This window comes from Nematostella vectensis, chromosome 7, assembly GCF_932526225.1.
Source record: "Nematostella vectensis chromosome 7, jaNemVect1.1, whole genome shotgun sequence".
NCBI lineage: Eukaryota > Metazoa > Cnidaria > Anthozoa > Actiniaria > Edwardsiidae > Nematostella > Nematostella vectensis.
In genome coordinates, this window is record NC_064040.1 from 10,766,969 (window position 1) to 10,783,552 (window position 16,584).

General features: G+C 42.2%; 1 protein-coding gene and 2 non-coding genes across 5 annotated transcripts in view; all 3 read right to left on the minus strand.

Annotated features, from left to right (window-relative positions):
- Nucleotides 1-16,293, minus strand: part of LOC5518951 (usherin) — a 46,498-nt gene extending 30,205 nt beyond the window's left edge. Inside the window, exons 1-15 of one of the 3 annotated variants that reach the window (XM_048729753.1) lie at nt 15,571-16,292; nt 14,649-14,950; nt 14,097-14,160; nt 13,469-13,736; nt 13,078-13,265; nt 12,432-12,647; nt 11,596-11,707; nt 10,308-10,634; nt 9,122-9,281; nt 7,881-8,130; nt 6,085-6,245; nt 4,835-5,698; nt 1,338-3,026; nt 1,046-1,132; nt 1-297 (exon numbers count right to left, since the gene is read on the minus strand). In XM_048729753.1, the coding sequence (XP_048585710.1) occupies nt 1-297; nt 1,046-1,132; nt 1,338-3,026; nt 4,835-5,698; nt 6,085-6,245; nt 7,881-8,130; nt 9,122-9,281; nt 10,308-10,634; nt 11,596-11,707; nt 12,432-12,647; nt 13,078-13,265; nt 13,469-13,736; nt 14,097-14,160; nt 14,649-14,950; nt 15,571-16,034 (5,449 nt within the window). In that variant the 5' untranslated portion in view covers nt 16,035-16,292. Of the gene's footprint in view, nt 298-1,045; nt 1,133-1,337; nt 3,027-4,834; nt 5,699-6,084; nt 6,246-7,880; nt 8,131-9,121; nt 9,927-10,307; nt 10,635-11,595; nt 11,708-12,431; nt 12,648-13,077; nt 13,266-13,468; nt 13,737-14,096; nt 14,161-14,648; nt 14,951-15,570 lie in introns of all 3 variants that reach the window. The other 2 variants (XM_048729751.1, XM_048729752.1) reach the window with 2 other exon arrangements.
- Trnap-agg lies at nt 3,604-3,675 on the minus strand. Its single transcript has one exon. It is a non-coding gene; the product is annotated as a tRNA-Pro (tRNA).
- On the minus strand, nt 3,968-4,039 carry Trnag-ucc. Its single transcript has one exon. It is a non-coding gene; the product is annotated as a tRNA-Gly (tRNA).
- Nucleotides 16,294-16,584: the final 291 nt, after the last annotated feature.

The window sequence follows — 16,584 nt, forward strand, 5'->3', positions numbered from 1 at the left end:
CTGCTTGTAGTGTAGTCACGCTGAGGCCTGGCCCCTCGGCACTACCCCCCTGGGTATACGCCGCCACTTGCACACGGTATGTTGTGTACGGCGTCAGATTTGTTATTGTCACATTCAGCAGGGCGGGGTCAGACACGCGGAAATCCACAGGATTACCGCTTGCGAAAGCGTCATAGGCTCGTATGACGTAGTGCGTGATGAGGCCGTTTTGTAGAGTTGGGGGATTCCAGGTGACGCTAGCTGTGCGACCGCCCTTTAAGGGGACAGCGGATGTCGGCGCAGAAAGACCTTGTGGATCTGACAAAAAAACGCGTTACATTAAGACTGCTGTTTTACGCTTTTGCACAATACCGAGTCATACAAAGCACGCGTTACCGTCGGTAAATCTAAGGTAAAAGAGATACATTGGATTTTAGAGGACTTCGTGTAAGACTAATAATCATGGATTGTGCAGGCGCGCACACCCCCCTTGGCGGTCAATAAGTGGTCTTCAAATACTATGTTTTTACCATATAATACTATGACTGCGCACCCCGTCCCCCCTCATTCAATCCTGTGTACGCGCCTGTTGTGGTTATTCTTAAAGAAGGCCAATCACGCCGCCATTTTATGCTCCCGCTCAATGCCGAGTCACGCAAAGCATCCATTTCCATCGGCTAATTCAAGTGAGTAACCAATACATTTTCAATCACATATCTTCAACAATGTATTAAACTTCATTCGTACATTTTTATTTTGAGGTTTCCTTACGAATAAGTCGCTTTATTATAAACAATAAAAATAGAGTGGTTCATTGGTATTTTTTAAGTTCTCTTGGAAACAGACTTTTGTAATCTCGAAAGTGAATAAAATAACAACAGGGTGGCCGGTCGACTAATAGTCTTTATAAAATAATGATAAATTACGAATAATAAAAAAAAGATTAACGTTTTTGGGGTGCGAATGCTTATCAGAAATAAGATGAAAAATAGTCAACGTGGTTCATTTCCCCTCTTCTCCCGAGTCCCCCTACTCCTGCGCCCAGGCTTGGTTACCCTGACCTTACCTCCTTGCCCGCTGCGCATGTACATCCAAGCACTATCCGCTGACCCGCTTGTACCGGCTTGGAAACTGCTCACTCTGTACAGGTAGTCTAAATAAAGAAAAGAAAATGTAAGCAGCATATTAAACAAAAGTAACATAAATGCAAAAAATATAAAAGTAAATATAATTTAAAAGCAAGAAGTTCTCAACTAAAACACCTCACCTCACCACTAAACCACAAACACATTCGGTTTTATTTAGGGAACCTCTCAAACATTGGATAATCTAATTTAACACAACAACAAGCCACAAACCTGTAAACGGCTGTACGCCAGTGTCGAAATACCGCACAGTATTTTGGGTAGTGATGACAGTGCTCTGGAATACTGCGCATGCGCTACTGGGTTGGGTGACATTCAGTGTTTTATTAGAAACACATCCATCTAAGTCGGAGTTTCTCATTGCCAGTACCTCCCGACCAAACAGAACATTCGTGTCGGTTGTTACGTCCCGGATGCAACCACCAAAGGTATCCTGAATATCTAGTCCTGCTTTATTAGCTGCCGCGACTGCATTGTTATTGTCCAGCGGTATCCCGCCAATGTACAAGGGAGATGTAACTGCGATTTTATCAACAGCGGTCTCAACGTTTTTGACCCCATCGACGGTGAAGACGAAGCTAAAGTTTCCGACTCCAGTGATTTCCACACGATGCCAGAACCCATCGCATAGGTCATTGGCGACCGCGGAAGTATACACAGCTTCTTTTAGAGGGCTTTGTAACCGCACCTTAATTTGGCCGCTGACCAGTGAGACCGCGACGTGGGATGAAGGCCCGTAGGTGAATAACAAGAGTCCGGACTTGAAGTATGTCCGGAAAGAGAGGGAAAGTACGAAAATGCCGTTACCCCCATTGAAGACGCTGGGAGCGAGAGCTATGTAACCACCGCCTCGTAGTAAAACCCCGGGTAAGTTCTTCTTCTCGTTGTCACGGACAGGACAGGCGTTCATGACCGGGTCCACACCCTCCTTAGCGACCGCTTGTTCCCACTGCCACGGACCACTCCCCTGTGACGTCACACTTTTAATACAACCAATGAATGGGTACCGGCCCACTCTGGCCGCGGGAGGATCGGAACGAGTGATGATGAAATCTGTGGGTAGCCCGCCAATGTAGACACCGGTCCCCATGGAGATGAAAGTGCTGGCGCCGGAACTTGAACCAGAAGCCGTGTAGATCCCATCTACTGTCAAAGTACCGACACTATCTTTACGAGTCAACTGTAAGCGATGCCATTGGTTGTCATCGAAAGTGACGGCTGCGCTAACAGTGAAGGCCGCTGGTCCAGTTTGACAGTCAAAGATGAACCAGGGTTTCCCCTCGCGGAGCACCACAGCAAGCAGGTCCGCTTGCGAGCTGTCCGATAGAAACAGGATCAAACCATCGGGATACTGGGTGCGGAACCACAACTCGATCTCATTGGTAGTACCCTCTCTGACGTAACTTCCCGGAAATTTGTAATACCCGTTGCCCGGGAAATGAGCACCAGCGATCACTTCAGGTGGGGGGTAGTGCATTGCGGCAAAAGCGCGCGAAAGGTTATACGCCGGTGGCAGTGGACCATTTGGAGTCTGGGGCTGAGTCCAGTTCAGCGTGGCGGAAGTAGAATTGGTATGGATTACTTCCGGTTCACCTTGACCTTCCGGTGCGGCTGGCAATGTCCGCGCCGAAGCTTGGGAACTGGGGCCTGTGCACGCGTAGCTATTGCAGGCGGAAACAGTGAACTTGTAATCGCTGTAAGGCCGTAAGCCCACGACCTCTAATGACGTAACGTTGACTTCTTGTTGCTTAGCAACAATGTTGTGTGCGGGTGGGCTGTAAGTCTTTACAATGTATCTTTCAATGATACCGTTTGGAGTCTGGGGAGGAGACCACGTGACTTGTACTGAGCTACTGCTTGCCGGTGATGCGCTCGGGCTCATTGCAGACTCACCGGAGGGCACTGTTAAAAGAAAAAAAAAACACTTGAATATGGAAAAAGTACAAATAACAGCATGAAATAAATTACGATTCAAACATAGAAAACACTGAAAAGTCGGAAAGAGTCACTAGAGCGAACAACGACATCCTTTCAGATGTGTCTTAGGTAGACAAAAAGTTATATTAAACTAGCACATATTTCTAAGGGTAGGCACTCCTTATAAATTCGATTTGCTCTGTTTTTTGTAATAAAAACCTCCTAATATCCTTTGACCCGGTCTTAAAAACTCCAAATATTTTAACAGTCTAATTTAAAAAGTTTTTCTCAGGAAAATTAAAATATTCACTTAACGTAAAATACACGAAACATTTTTTATCAAGAAAAGGTTATAATTTCGATCATATTTGATGGGGAATTGTTTACATTGCTTGTAGTAATAGCTGCATTAAGCCATCGCAAAATATTATCACTTTTTGTTTGATTTAATGGAAACGTAAAAAACCTTATATATTGAAACCATATAAATCAGACCAGAAAAGTAGAATCTCTTGACAAACATCATCGATCGCTAAAATGGAAAAAAACAAAATATACAGTGGGGCCCGACCGGGAATTGAACCCGGGACCTCTCGCACCCTAAGCGAGAATCATGCCTCTAGACCATCGGGCCGATTGAAAATATTAAGTAAAATAAACTGGTTTCTATCCGTTGCTCTTTGTCATTTATTCATTGATGTCTGGTACCCGTCAAATTGAGTTACGGGTTAACCCGTCACCCTCGGGTCACGGACTTCAACAACTAGAAAAATATTGTTTTACATATAAATTTTCTAATGCTTCTACTTGTCTTCTTTAAAAAAAAAACATACGGGTACTTATTTAATAATGAACTTCATTTTTAAAAAAACGTGCAAAGCTACATTTTGCGACAGAAGAACAATAAAAAGCAAAATAAACATTTATGCGTTGGCCGGGAATCGAACCCGGGTCAACTGCTTGGAAGGCAGCTATGCTCACCACTATACCACCAACGCATTGGTGATTGCTACAAGATAGTTTATCGGTTTTATTTGGGGAATCCCTGCACTGATTACAATCAACTCATTGTCTATGGTGAAACTCACAGCCCCTTCAAGGCGTCAAATAGCCAGCGGCCATGAAGGAAATACTAGAAATTCGAAGAGAATGCGTTAAATTGAAAGATGATAGGGGCACTACGCTGTGGTAGAACAAGATACAAATACTGTTAAGAGCTCTGCTTTTTATTTCTACCACTATAATTATTTATTATGATTAACGACTTTTTTTCAACGTTATGGAGTAAAATCGAGGAATTTACAATTGCCGAATACGTCAGCTTGCGCGCCTTTGTTTGAGCAGTTGTAAAACTATAAAACACAAAAAATATATCCATAAATAGAACCAAAAGCAGTTAAAACTATTTCTTTTGTTTCTTTATATTAAAAAATGTATTTATCTATTAAAAACTGTATAAAATTGTTTTTTAGCATATTTTTAAGGGAATGACGGTGAGTTATGAGTTGTGAGTATAAAAGCAATAGAACTTAATAGTGCTTATAAAAAAAATTAGCAAATTGAATTGGTCAATTCCTTTTTGAAATAGCTGCAAGTTCACTTTTTCAAGATGGCGTCAACTTGATGGCTACGTAAAATCTATGACTTCGAACTGAAATAGCGAGCCACTGTTACGTCGATTCTAGACGACTAATAAAACAACGCCTTCTTCTATTGGTTCGAAGCAGGATGGTAGAGTTAAAAACATCGGAAACATATAAAAGTATCATGAAAACAAAATATGAAGTACCAACCTCCCTCGGCAGTCCGCTGTCTCCTCCATTCACTGCTCGTATCACCGCTGGTCGGGGCCGTGTAAGTCACAACCCGAAACTCGTATTCTGTAAAGGGAGTTAGTCCGCTGACCGATGTGTTACGCGGGTCCTCGGGGTTATTTTGGGGATACAGTTTAAACTTCAAAGTTCCAGCTCCAGAGAACGGCCTCCCCCGCATATAGATCTCATACATGTATATATTCCCATTAGGCACCGGGGGCTCATCCCAGGTCACGTGGACCACCGTACCGCCAGGCTGCGGGCTCACGGTAGGCATCGGCTGGAAGTCGGGAGCTGTCGTCAATGTTGTGATAGACGTCGGAACACTTCGGCGGCATCCGCCAGAGTTACAAGCCACCACTGTAAAGCTATAATTAGTAAATGGTCTCAGATTGTCAACGCTCGCGCTCAGAGACAGTCCTGCGAAGTGCACGATTTCCGACGAATTCCGATTGTTTACCGACAGAAGTCGATACTCTGTCAAAATACCGTTCGGGGCGTTCGGAGCGGTCCACGATGCCTTCACGCTCCTCGGCTGAATATCGGTAATCGATGGCTGGTCGATACTTTCCGGTGCGTCTTCGAGCGTCCGTGCCTCACCGTTGTTCGCACTCCGCGTAGAGCCAGCCTCGGTGTAGGTAATGATGTAATAAATATAGAGAGTGTCGGGCTGTAGGTTGGTGTCGTTGTACCCCCGGATCACACCTCGGTAGACCTCTGTGCCGTTCCTGTAAAGCTCGTAGCGAAGGATGATCCCGTTCGGGTTATCTGGGGGGGACCACGCCAGGTCGAGTCTACGCGATGAGCTGACAGTGATCACTGGAGCGGGTTGCTGTGACGGAACTGAAATCATACAATGGCTTATGTTTAAGAAAAATATCTGCATTGGGGAAATCTTTTAAGTGTGAGGTAAAACATGTTTGTCTTTCTTATAAGTTTCTATAGGTGGAAGCAAGGGGGATGAGAATTAGTCTTCGCTGTTTTATTTATGCGATGCGCTCCTTGCGTTTAGTTAGAAGACCTGGTCAAGCCTTTTTATCAGTTGGGCAAGTCTCATTTATCGCTTCGACGTTGGCCCTTGCGCCACGACAGCTGCCTTGACCGGGTTTTCTAGGTAAACACAGAGAGAGCGTCGCATGAAAGAAACAACAATCAAATCAAAATTTAAAATACAGCCTGACAAACTGTCCCTCCTGCCCTTTTAGTTGTATATCTGAGCACATACATACCTCCGCTGCATCCGAAGTCGTTGTTAACCTGTAGGTTCTGCGTGCCATCTTTGCAAGTATCACACTTGTCTCCCTGGACGTTTGGCTTGCAATTGCACTTGCCCGAGTCGTCACATGTGTCTGACAGACTCCCGGCCATGTTACAGTTACACGGCTTGCAGCTAGTGACAAAGACATGTGAGGAGTAAGACCTGGCTTCCAAAAATAATGATAAAGAATCGAATCATGCCCCCAAGTAAAGTAAAGTTGGGATTTTACAGCTATTACTATTTTTAACTATGAATTTTAAGCTATGACTTTGTTTTAGCTATGCCTTTTTTAGCTATGAATTTTCTATAGCTTTGTCTTTTTTTGGCTATGACTATTTTTAGCTACGACTATTTTTATGCTATGACTATTTTTTAGCTACGACTATTTTTGGATATGACTATTTTTAGCTACGACTATTTTTATGCTATGACTATTTTTGGCTACGACTCTTGGCTACAACTACTTTTTCGGCTACGACTATTTTTTTAACAATGCCAATTTCTTTCTTTTTTAGCTACGACTATTTTTAACTACGGCTATTTTTAACTACGGCTATTTTTAGCTACGCCTATTTTGTAGCTACAACCAAGAGAGCATAAGATAAGAGAGGGACACTTTGGTATTACCCGCGCGCCATGTCGATTCCGAATCCGGCTATTTTTAGTAACCACCACCCCACCACTGCGCGTGAGGATTTGCTCCTTTTATTTTGTCCTACTCCCCCGCGGGTTGCGTGTTGTTGTTTTGACAACTCGATAGGAATGAAAAGAGATCATGTAAAATAACTCGGAAGAAGAAAACAAGTCTAACTTAAGTTACCAAGATTGGCAAATATACTCACAGAAAGCTAAATCCTTGAAATAGTTTGACTGTTTTGGTTTGTCTGAGCGGCGAAGTCAAATGAGAAAGAAAAAACCGACGAGCGATAAAATGGCTGATACTGCGTTTTATTCAAATCCCGACACCAGCTTGTATTATAACAACATAATAATATAACATATAATAATAACAACATCAAAGAAATACAGTAATATCTCCCTCTTTATTTTCTCACTTTTACAAAAGCTCAGATACTTCAGCTTGCTGGCTTTGATCATCACAATAAAAACGCATCCCTCGTTACAAGGATAGGTTTATGAAATGTATTTTTCTTGGATTCCTTCTCAATTCACCGGAATATTAACAAAAATCAAAATTATATCTAATGTCTAACTTACAGATTTCGTTTGACCACTGGGAAGATAATGAATGTTGAGAAACCACGAAGAAGCAGCAAGTTAGAGCAAAAACGGTGATTGAAGCACGAGGTTTTCCGCTCTTGATTTTGAATGAAGTCTCGTTTTGGAAATCTTGCAATCCTCGAAGTACTACATCCCCTTAATAAACTGCAACTGCCCGTATCCTTGATGCTAGAATTAAATTTTCGATGGTATTTGTGCAAATAGGGTGTTTTTTCGGTTTCATGTCACAAAATAGCGGCAAACAACAAGATGTAAATGCCAAAGCGCGGGGGTAGGGTGAGTAAAGATGCTCAAGCGCAGTGGTGGGGTGGTGGTTACTAACAATAGCCGGATTCGGAATCGACATGGCGCGCGGGTAATACCCAAAGTGTCCCTCTCTTATCTTATGCTCTCTTGCTACAACCTTTTTTTTAGCTAAGCCTATTTTTAGCTACGACTATGTTAAGCTACGCTACGCCTATTTTGTAGCTACAACCTCTTTTTTAGCTACGGCTTTTAGCTTTACCCATAAGACAAGCAACTCACCTTCCGGGGCCTCCATAGCTTCCCGGCATGCACCTGTCGCACCTGCGCCCGCCGATATTCGGCTTACACTGGCAGTAACCCGTGGAGTTACAGTTGGTGGCCAGAGAGCCAGATGCGTCACAGTTACAAGGACTGCAGCCATAACCACTGGGATTCCAGTAGTAAGCGGAGACGCATTGATCGCAGCGAAGCCCTTGGACGTTGGTAAGGCAGGCACACTTGCCATTACTACCACTGCACTCGAGTTCGCCTGTGGATTTTGAGAAGTACAGTGGATTTCTGTAAATAAGGACGTCATTTTACCCCTCCTTCCCACAGCCCCTCACTTCACCCCTATTTCCCACAGCCCATCACTTCAAAATCCTTCCCACAGCCCCTAGCCTGAGTATCAGGAGATTTTATTTTTCAAAAGTCGGAGAGGAAAAATAAAAGTAGGCCTGACATAAATACTAGACGCGACGCCTTCAGCCCCTTTAACTTGTAACTTTATGCTAAATGATTTGAAACGCAAAGATAGTTCACGGCTCAGGAGATTTACGATTTAAGTATATGACTGCAGATCCATACATCACTAAATTACTACAGGATATTCACATCATCAATTTACTACAGGCTTTTTCGTCTAAATAGACAAACCGCTGCTTGAACACAAATGCCATTATTTGATAAGCTCACTCCATCAACATTTCGCGGGAAGCGCCGCAAACAATTCCAAGCATCTGAAGCATTCTGCGTATATTCGGCGCCTGGTCTGTCTAAAAATTTATAGCAACTACCAATGATGTATTTAGTATTAAGCAGCTATTATGACATCCAGCGCCTTTGATATAACTAGTAGATCTTCGCTTCAAAAAACGATACCAATGAGAAATAAACACACGCAATGACCGGCCTTGGCAAAATCCATATTTTTTTTTTGTAATGTTATAGAAAACGATTTCTCTGATTCTGCTAACGCAAGGTCAAAAGCACTTTTGGAGTCCGCCATTACTCTGAGAACGAGCAGTCGACGGGCTAGGGTACTATATATAGCTGAACCAATCAGCGCGTCCCATTCGAGTGCCCTTTGTTTTTTTGACCATCCAGGAGCCATGCCGGAATCCGGCAGGAGAACATGCGATTTGAACAGTACTTGTATCAGTCCCTTGTCTTGTTTCTCGCCGGCACAATAGGAACATAGGAGGGCCTGATACTCAGGTTACACTGCCCCTCATTTCACCACTCATACTATGCCCACTCACCTGCTGGCGTACGGTCCCCGCCCAGGGTCCCCTTGGGGTTACAATTGCACGCTTGACACCCCTCCGGATTACTGCTGCTGAGGTTGAAGTATCCCTTCATGCATTGCCCGCAGGTCGGCTCTCTCACGTATTTCTTGCACGTGCAGTTCCCAGAAGACACCTCACAAGTAAGGGACGACCCTTGGATACCCTTTGGATCGCACGAACACAGGGAGCACCCGTCCTGGTTGACTGTTGTGAGGTTGTAGTACCCAGTCTTGCACCGGTCGCAAGTCTTACCCTCGACGTAAGTCTTACAATAGCACTGGCCATTGGTCTTGTCGCATGTGTTAACTAGACCAGGTTTGGCGCCGATGGTAGAGCAATTACAGGTCTTGCAGCCCGAGCTATCAAGAGAATGGTATCCGTCCTCACACAAGTGACACCGAAGCCCTGTGGAGCCTGCTTTACATCGGCATTGACCGCTGCCCGCGTCACACACACTTCCGGGTAACGTACCAAACGGGTCACACTCACAAGCTCTGCAACCGGAAGGGTCGTTGTCACGCAATCCGTAAAACCCACTCTCACACGTGTCACACGTTCTTCCTGTCACGTTAGACTTGCAATAACACTGGCCGCGACTTTGGTCACATGACGCATTTCTGTTCACGGTGCCAGCAGTGTTACACCCGCATGTCACGCAACCGGTGCTGTGGCTTGACTTGAGATCGTAAAAGCCAGGTTTACACGCGTCGCATTGGCGTCCCTGAGTGTATTGTTTGCATTCGCACTGGCCCGCTATGACACCGGGCGTGCTGTCATCCTGAGAGAAAAACAAATACCATTCAAGCTCCTTTATTGAATTATGACTTGAAGACTTTGGTTCCGACATGTGATACAAATCTTTTAATGCCCAAATAAGATCAATGCGAGTGAGATGTGATATGTGAGTGAGATGTAGCGAGCTAGATACAATACGTTTATAAACAAATCCAATCCATCCTACAACGACTTCGTTCTATCGTTAGATAGTCTATGGGATAATCGCAATTTTGCGCATAAAGGCACTATTTTTGGTATGGCGGTATGGATACTCTCTGGAATCAAACATTCATAACATAGCTTCACCATCAAATTTACACGTAAGAAACCAACTAAAATGTTACCATTACGGTCTAAAATTCACTCTGATTGGCCATCTTACCCTGGCGCAACTAGTTTTTCCTGTTTCTACTCCGGGTCCAGTACACTGACATGGCGAACACACGTCGACGGCGCTGAGGCTTTTCCCGGGCTCCCGGAAGAAATCGTCACGGCACACGTGACAAAACTGACCGGCGGTGTTGTGCAGGCAATTGATGCATACGCCACCTCCCCCCACAGTTCGTGACGCAGGGGAGGGGTCTAGGGAGCTGTTGTAGTAGCAGGCACTAGCGTGATTGTTACACTCGCACTTGACACATGGGTACGGGTCGTCGTTTGTGCCTCGAAGGAACGCTTTGTTGTTGTACATGGGAAGGCAGCTTTCGCACTGAAACGTAAAAGACGGCTGGTTAAACACGAGGTTCTGGTATAAGGATGTAAACCCGTCCCTTTTTGTTAATTTAATTTTGACCATCTTTTGTTCACATTGCTTAGAAGCAATTTTAGATGTTCAATGCTTAGAAGCAATATTAGCCTTGTATGTCCTGGAAATTGTGTTCATTATTTAAAAATGAGCATTTTTGAAGTTTACTTCAGTAAGTTTGTAAAACAAAAGGAAGAATTCAGATGAATTGCTTTCCAATTAGAAGCGTGCCTTAGCAGACAGCTAACCACAATAAAGACGGCCCAAAAAAGATCAACTGCAAAAAGCGCGAGCATCGGCCAACATTGTTGGTATCGTCTCGCTAGGATGACCACAACACAAAGGAAAACGTTGGCGAAACACTTTGACAATGTTGCAAACATCACCAGCATTTGTACGCTGTTTGTGCGTGTCGACTGACAGTCGACGCGTACAAACAGAAATACAAGAGAATTTGCTGACGGCACCACCAGAAATGTTGGGTGTTTTGCCAGCAATGTTGGGTGTTTTGCCAAAAATGTTGGGTGTTATGCCAGCAATGTTGGCGCTTGTTTGTACGGTACTTTACAGCGCTGGGACCAAAAGTATGGAGAGTTCTAAAATATATTCGCATACTTTCAAGGCCCCACAAATCATGGCGGTGAGAGAAAATATTAAAAAATTTTCGCGAATAAATTCCATTATTTGGGAAGAAAAATCTAATGTACGAAATAAAAGCATTACAAAATGGAAAGCGCTTAAAGACTCGCTCGCTATTAGTTTATGCAATGCATCTTCGAGTTAAATGCTGGAAGAGTGTCTTTGCACCAGTGAGTCGATACTCGTTGGTCATTGGTGGAGGGCTTCGAAAGTTTGTAAAAAAACTGTTCATTCTTTTGGTTCCAGCGCTGTAAATACATACACTAAAATATAAACTAAGTTGCACCTTTTCTCCTTGAGTGAATGTACTCGGATCACACTCGCATCGGCACCTCCCAGGAGATGAGGAATTCCCCTTGATGAATGTCACCTTTTGGGCGTGGCCATGGCACTCACACCTGCAACGAAAATGGAGATTCAGGATTTTGCATTCAGGGCGATCTTTTCTACTTTCTCTTCTACAAATGTTGATGTGCCAAGCAGATGTCAGGTATGGGGCTAGATTTTTGGTGATAGCCAAGAAGCTTTTTATCTCAAGATTCATAATGTAACTAAACATCTACTCCAGAGGGGATACAGGGGGAGTGGATTGGGTAAACAAAAATCGAAAAGTCATTTTGTTTGAAGAAAAATATTTCTGAGAGGGACGGGAGGTACTGTCCACTTTCCTTCGCCTGCTTGACTTTGCTGACGTGATAAAACCAATTCAGCTTGAAGTATTGTAACATCTATATAGCGACCCACCAAGAACTACTGGATCAGCTATAGGCCGTCCATCCGGCCATTATCCACCCCCCATTTTGAAATCCTGGATCCGCCCCATTAAGTATCTTTCTATAGCAAAATATTAGGGGCCGAACAACCAAAAACCATGATTCCAAAGCTTTCAAGGCAAAAACTTTTGATTGAAAAACAATTTCCACAAATTTCTACACCTTTTGAAGTTAAGTTGTAGTTCCACATGAACGGCAAATTTTACGAAAATCGGGCGAATTCTTGCGTACGATCATTCAATGAATTTATTTTATTGTGGCGTATTGTGGAGTGGCCCCTTGCAGTGCCCCAAATGTCACGATGTTCCGTCAGTCAAATTGCTTGATTTATTCAATGGCTTGAACCTACCTCCCGGTAACAAGAACTCTTTTGAGAGCAAAGTATCGGTGTTTCTCATTTTGGATCAGTGTGTGGTTGTATAGCTGAATCCTGACGTTAGATGCCTTGATAAAATCCAGGAATTTCGTTGAGCAGTACAAGTTGCTGCAGGGAGCACCAAAAGGCCTTGCTGGTATTGACTTTTCCAGTTTGAAGGCGATCGTGGCACTACTATAAGGCAATGGACTGAGAAGAGAATGACAAGGGAAAATAGAGAAATCAATCATAAGTACGGTACATTTTACGGTAGTAGCTAGTACAGGGGCAGGGATGGGGGTGGTTTAGCTGTCCCCTTAGTAGAATCAGGAATTTTACAAAAGACAAATGAAAAATTATCACCTGCCCCTGAAGCAAATAAAAGAAATATATAAGGCTTGCCCCCTGAAAAAAATTTTCTAGCTAAGGACTTGATTTGACTAAATAATATAGCCAGAAAGACTACAGGACAAAGCTGTAGAAATGCTAGATAGTTTGCTAGCATTAGGGGTGCCATCTTGGATGTGAACTATACAAGCCTACAAGGGCACTATGATATAAAATCTGCAGGGGCACTTTGGAAATGAATCAACACAACGATTTTGGGATCTGCTCCTGAAGAAGAAAGTTTAATACTCACCGTTGATACTGTATACAGTTAATAGAGTCAGGATTCACAAGATTTCCATTGTTTTCCATTCCAAATGAGCTTTGACAATCACTAGCAAAGTACTGCCATGGTTTATAGGTAGAACCCCGATCACGTGATCTCTCAATAAGTATTGCTTCCGGTGGGGGCCCATAGAATAGCATAATCACAAAGAAGATCTGGTAAGATGAAAAGACATAGGGGTTTAAACTTTACCTCAACCCAATTTCAATCAATAATGATTTAAAAAAATAATATAATAAAATAAAATTCAATTATACAATTTACAACCCTCACAAAAAATATTTATCCTGGAGTTCTTTCTACTCCATCACTTGTGTGCAATAAAAGTACACATGAATTTAAATCTAAAGGTTCTCACTTGTAGTTCTTGATACAATAGATCCACTTCCACTGTCGCATTGTCTGTCACTGCTGATTGCCAGTACGTTGTTGTATCTGCATCAGTCATGTACTCGCTAGGGTGTGCAGTAGTTGCTAAACGGAACACTTCATCTTCTGCATTCTCTATGTTCTTTGCACATTTTGCTGGTTTTGAGGTACTTATTTTGGGATACCCGGGAGGACATCGACAATTTGTTGCAATGTAGGCCTTCTCCAGATTACCTGTTAGTGCCTCCATGATCTCCCTGAAAACAAAGAGTGAGAAATATTAAAGTAGCAGATTTTGCATAGCTGTCAACTCTCACGCATTAAGCAGGAGTCACAAGATTTTGAACCTTTTCTCAAGCCTATGTGTGTGAGCATATCCACTGGGCACAGTGAATATGCTCACAACCCTTGCCAAAATACAAACACTTTTATATATACTAATATGTAAATTCTACCCCCAGCATGACCTGTCCAAGAAAATGCCCTAACTTAGACCCTGTTCACACGGATCCCATAAATATTCGTCCAGATCTGTGTGAACAGGGTTTTAAGAGGAAGGACTGCTCAAAAGAAATAAAATTTAGAATCATTTTTAAAGGTACTGTACATATATTCACCTGTTACTGATGGCACGGTCGTACATAAATATATCCTGCATGAATCCCTCAAACTGGCTTCCACCTAAAGTCAAAAACACAATTTATTATTGAAGTATTGCAAACCTCGACATGCCATAATGAGGGCAAGGATAACAAGGATGTGATCCCCAGAGAAATCCATGTGAAAATGTGACAGGCAGCAATTCCAGCTATAACCATACACATGCACTTTGCATGGAAACCTACCTAAACTCCCATCATGCAGTGCATGCTTTGTTTGGTGAAATGATTTTTTTAAAAATGTCATGTGGTAATGTTGCAAGCTTATAGCCGAAATGGCCTTTTTTGTCCCCAAGAATCATTGCAATTAATTAATTGCAAGGTCTTGAGTGAATCTGCCACTCAAAAACACATGCTTGTAAACCAATCAGATACATATGTCTTGTATTGTACATTCTGCTTATTAAAGGGGCTAAAAGAGCCATGGACTGCCAGCATATGGATATCAAGATTATTGTAAATCTTGGTATAATTTGTTGGTGATAGTAAAATAAGAAGTTCAAAACTTACCACTCTGTGTTTGTCCAACACGCGGCAGTCCACCTCCATCTACAATAGGGCCTGTAAGGGTCGCGCCTTGGATAAATATTCCATCGATGTAATAAGACAAATCTGTGTTGACTACAGACACTGAGATAACATGCCACTGGAACTCCTTTAGATCTTTAGATTGACTCTGGAGAGGCGTTAACTCAACAACAGACATATTACTAGAAGACGTTTGATAGTAGAACCAGAGCTTATAGTTCTGTATCTCTATTTGGAAGATGACCTTGTAGGGACTTGCAGACTCAGCCTTCACAAATAAGGTTCTGGAAAAGGATTAAAATTTGAAGATCATGAACATTCTTATCACATAATAAAAATATAAATATAATTCAACTCTATCCAAATCTATAGATCTTGCTTGAAGAAAAGAGGTCTTTCATGGCAGTTGTAAGCAGATGGATTATTTGACAAGAAAATTAAAAAAAACAGCCTTGTAGTTACAGTAGTTTGAATTTTGATAACATGAAATAATCTATTTGAGAATTGGAATAAAATTTAGTCAAGATCAAGACCAAATGGAAAGTATTAATTATGTTGAAAAGTATTTATTCATTATTGACTTAACAGTTTCACAGTAGGAATAAGTATATGGTTTATTTAAACATTTAATAAACTAATATAATAAAAATCGAGCTGACGTTACAATAACTTATATAGGCATCAAGATATTTAATCAAATAGTGAAATTTGGAGAACTATATCCCAAGATTAGATGATCCAGACAAATAGTTTGATCTGTAGTGTTGTTATGTAAATAACTTTTAAAAAGCGTGTGCGACATTCGGAATAACCGTGACTTCACCTAATAATCATTCCTTTGTTAGTCGTATAGTACTTTATTAACTGATATCACACTAACATTTAAAAATATCACTAGACTTACCCTTTGTTTCCTGCTTTTTGCTTCATCCATAAACTGAGGGTGAAACCCAAGGAAAGATACTCAATGTACGGGACACCTCTAGGTTGTAAGTTAGAGCTTGAGCTAGCTTCGAATACAAAAGAAGGATCCGAAGACCCGTTTCTTGGCTCCCCATTCGGTGGTATAACATTTCCTCTACTATTGTCACCAATATTTGAGGGTATTGGTTTGGAGTTGCGGCAATTTGCGCAACATTTAAACTCGCAAGTGTTTTCCTCGCAAACTTGCACTGAACTGGCTTTCTCCGAAGACTTGCAAAGTCTTGTAGCACCATTCAAACCACAAATAGAGCTCGCCGTTATAGGTTTAAACTCGGCTAAATCAACCAGGTCAGGGAATAAGCCACAGTGTGTAGTCCTCGCAAAACATAACAGTGCTAGAACAATCCATAAAGTTTCGTATCGATTTGATTTCCTCTCAGCCATGTTCTTTATATTCCTCTCTTGAACCCTTTACTGTCTTGATGCCATTCGTTCAGATCAAATCCGATTCATCGCTCAAACGCATAATTTTGTTAAATTAATTCTCTCTGCCTTCTCATTGCATTTTTCCTGATAATTACATAGTATAAGTGATCGTAGTAAGATTGTAAATATCACCGTGTCAAACTCATTTGACGCGAGAAACCAACGAAAACCATTTCAGTGTTAAGACGCTTGTGTAATGAAATTCGAGTGCACTGATTGGTCAGATAGGCCACGTTTAAAACCGTGGCAACGGCATTGAAAATGGACCTCATCAAAGTGACATTTTCGCATCAAATATAAGAACTTTGAACGCGAAACTTTGCTAATATATTGATTAGACATCTATCAAGGCGCGAGTTTATTTCCTATAATTATATTTTTACTGTTCTCTTTGAGTACGCGAAGAAATTTTGTACATTCCATAGTCGCAAACGTAAACTTTTACCGCTGACCGTAACCATTGTATTTATTTTACACCAAAGGCAACCCACAGACTTTTTATTTATTT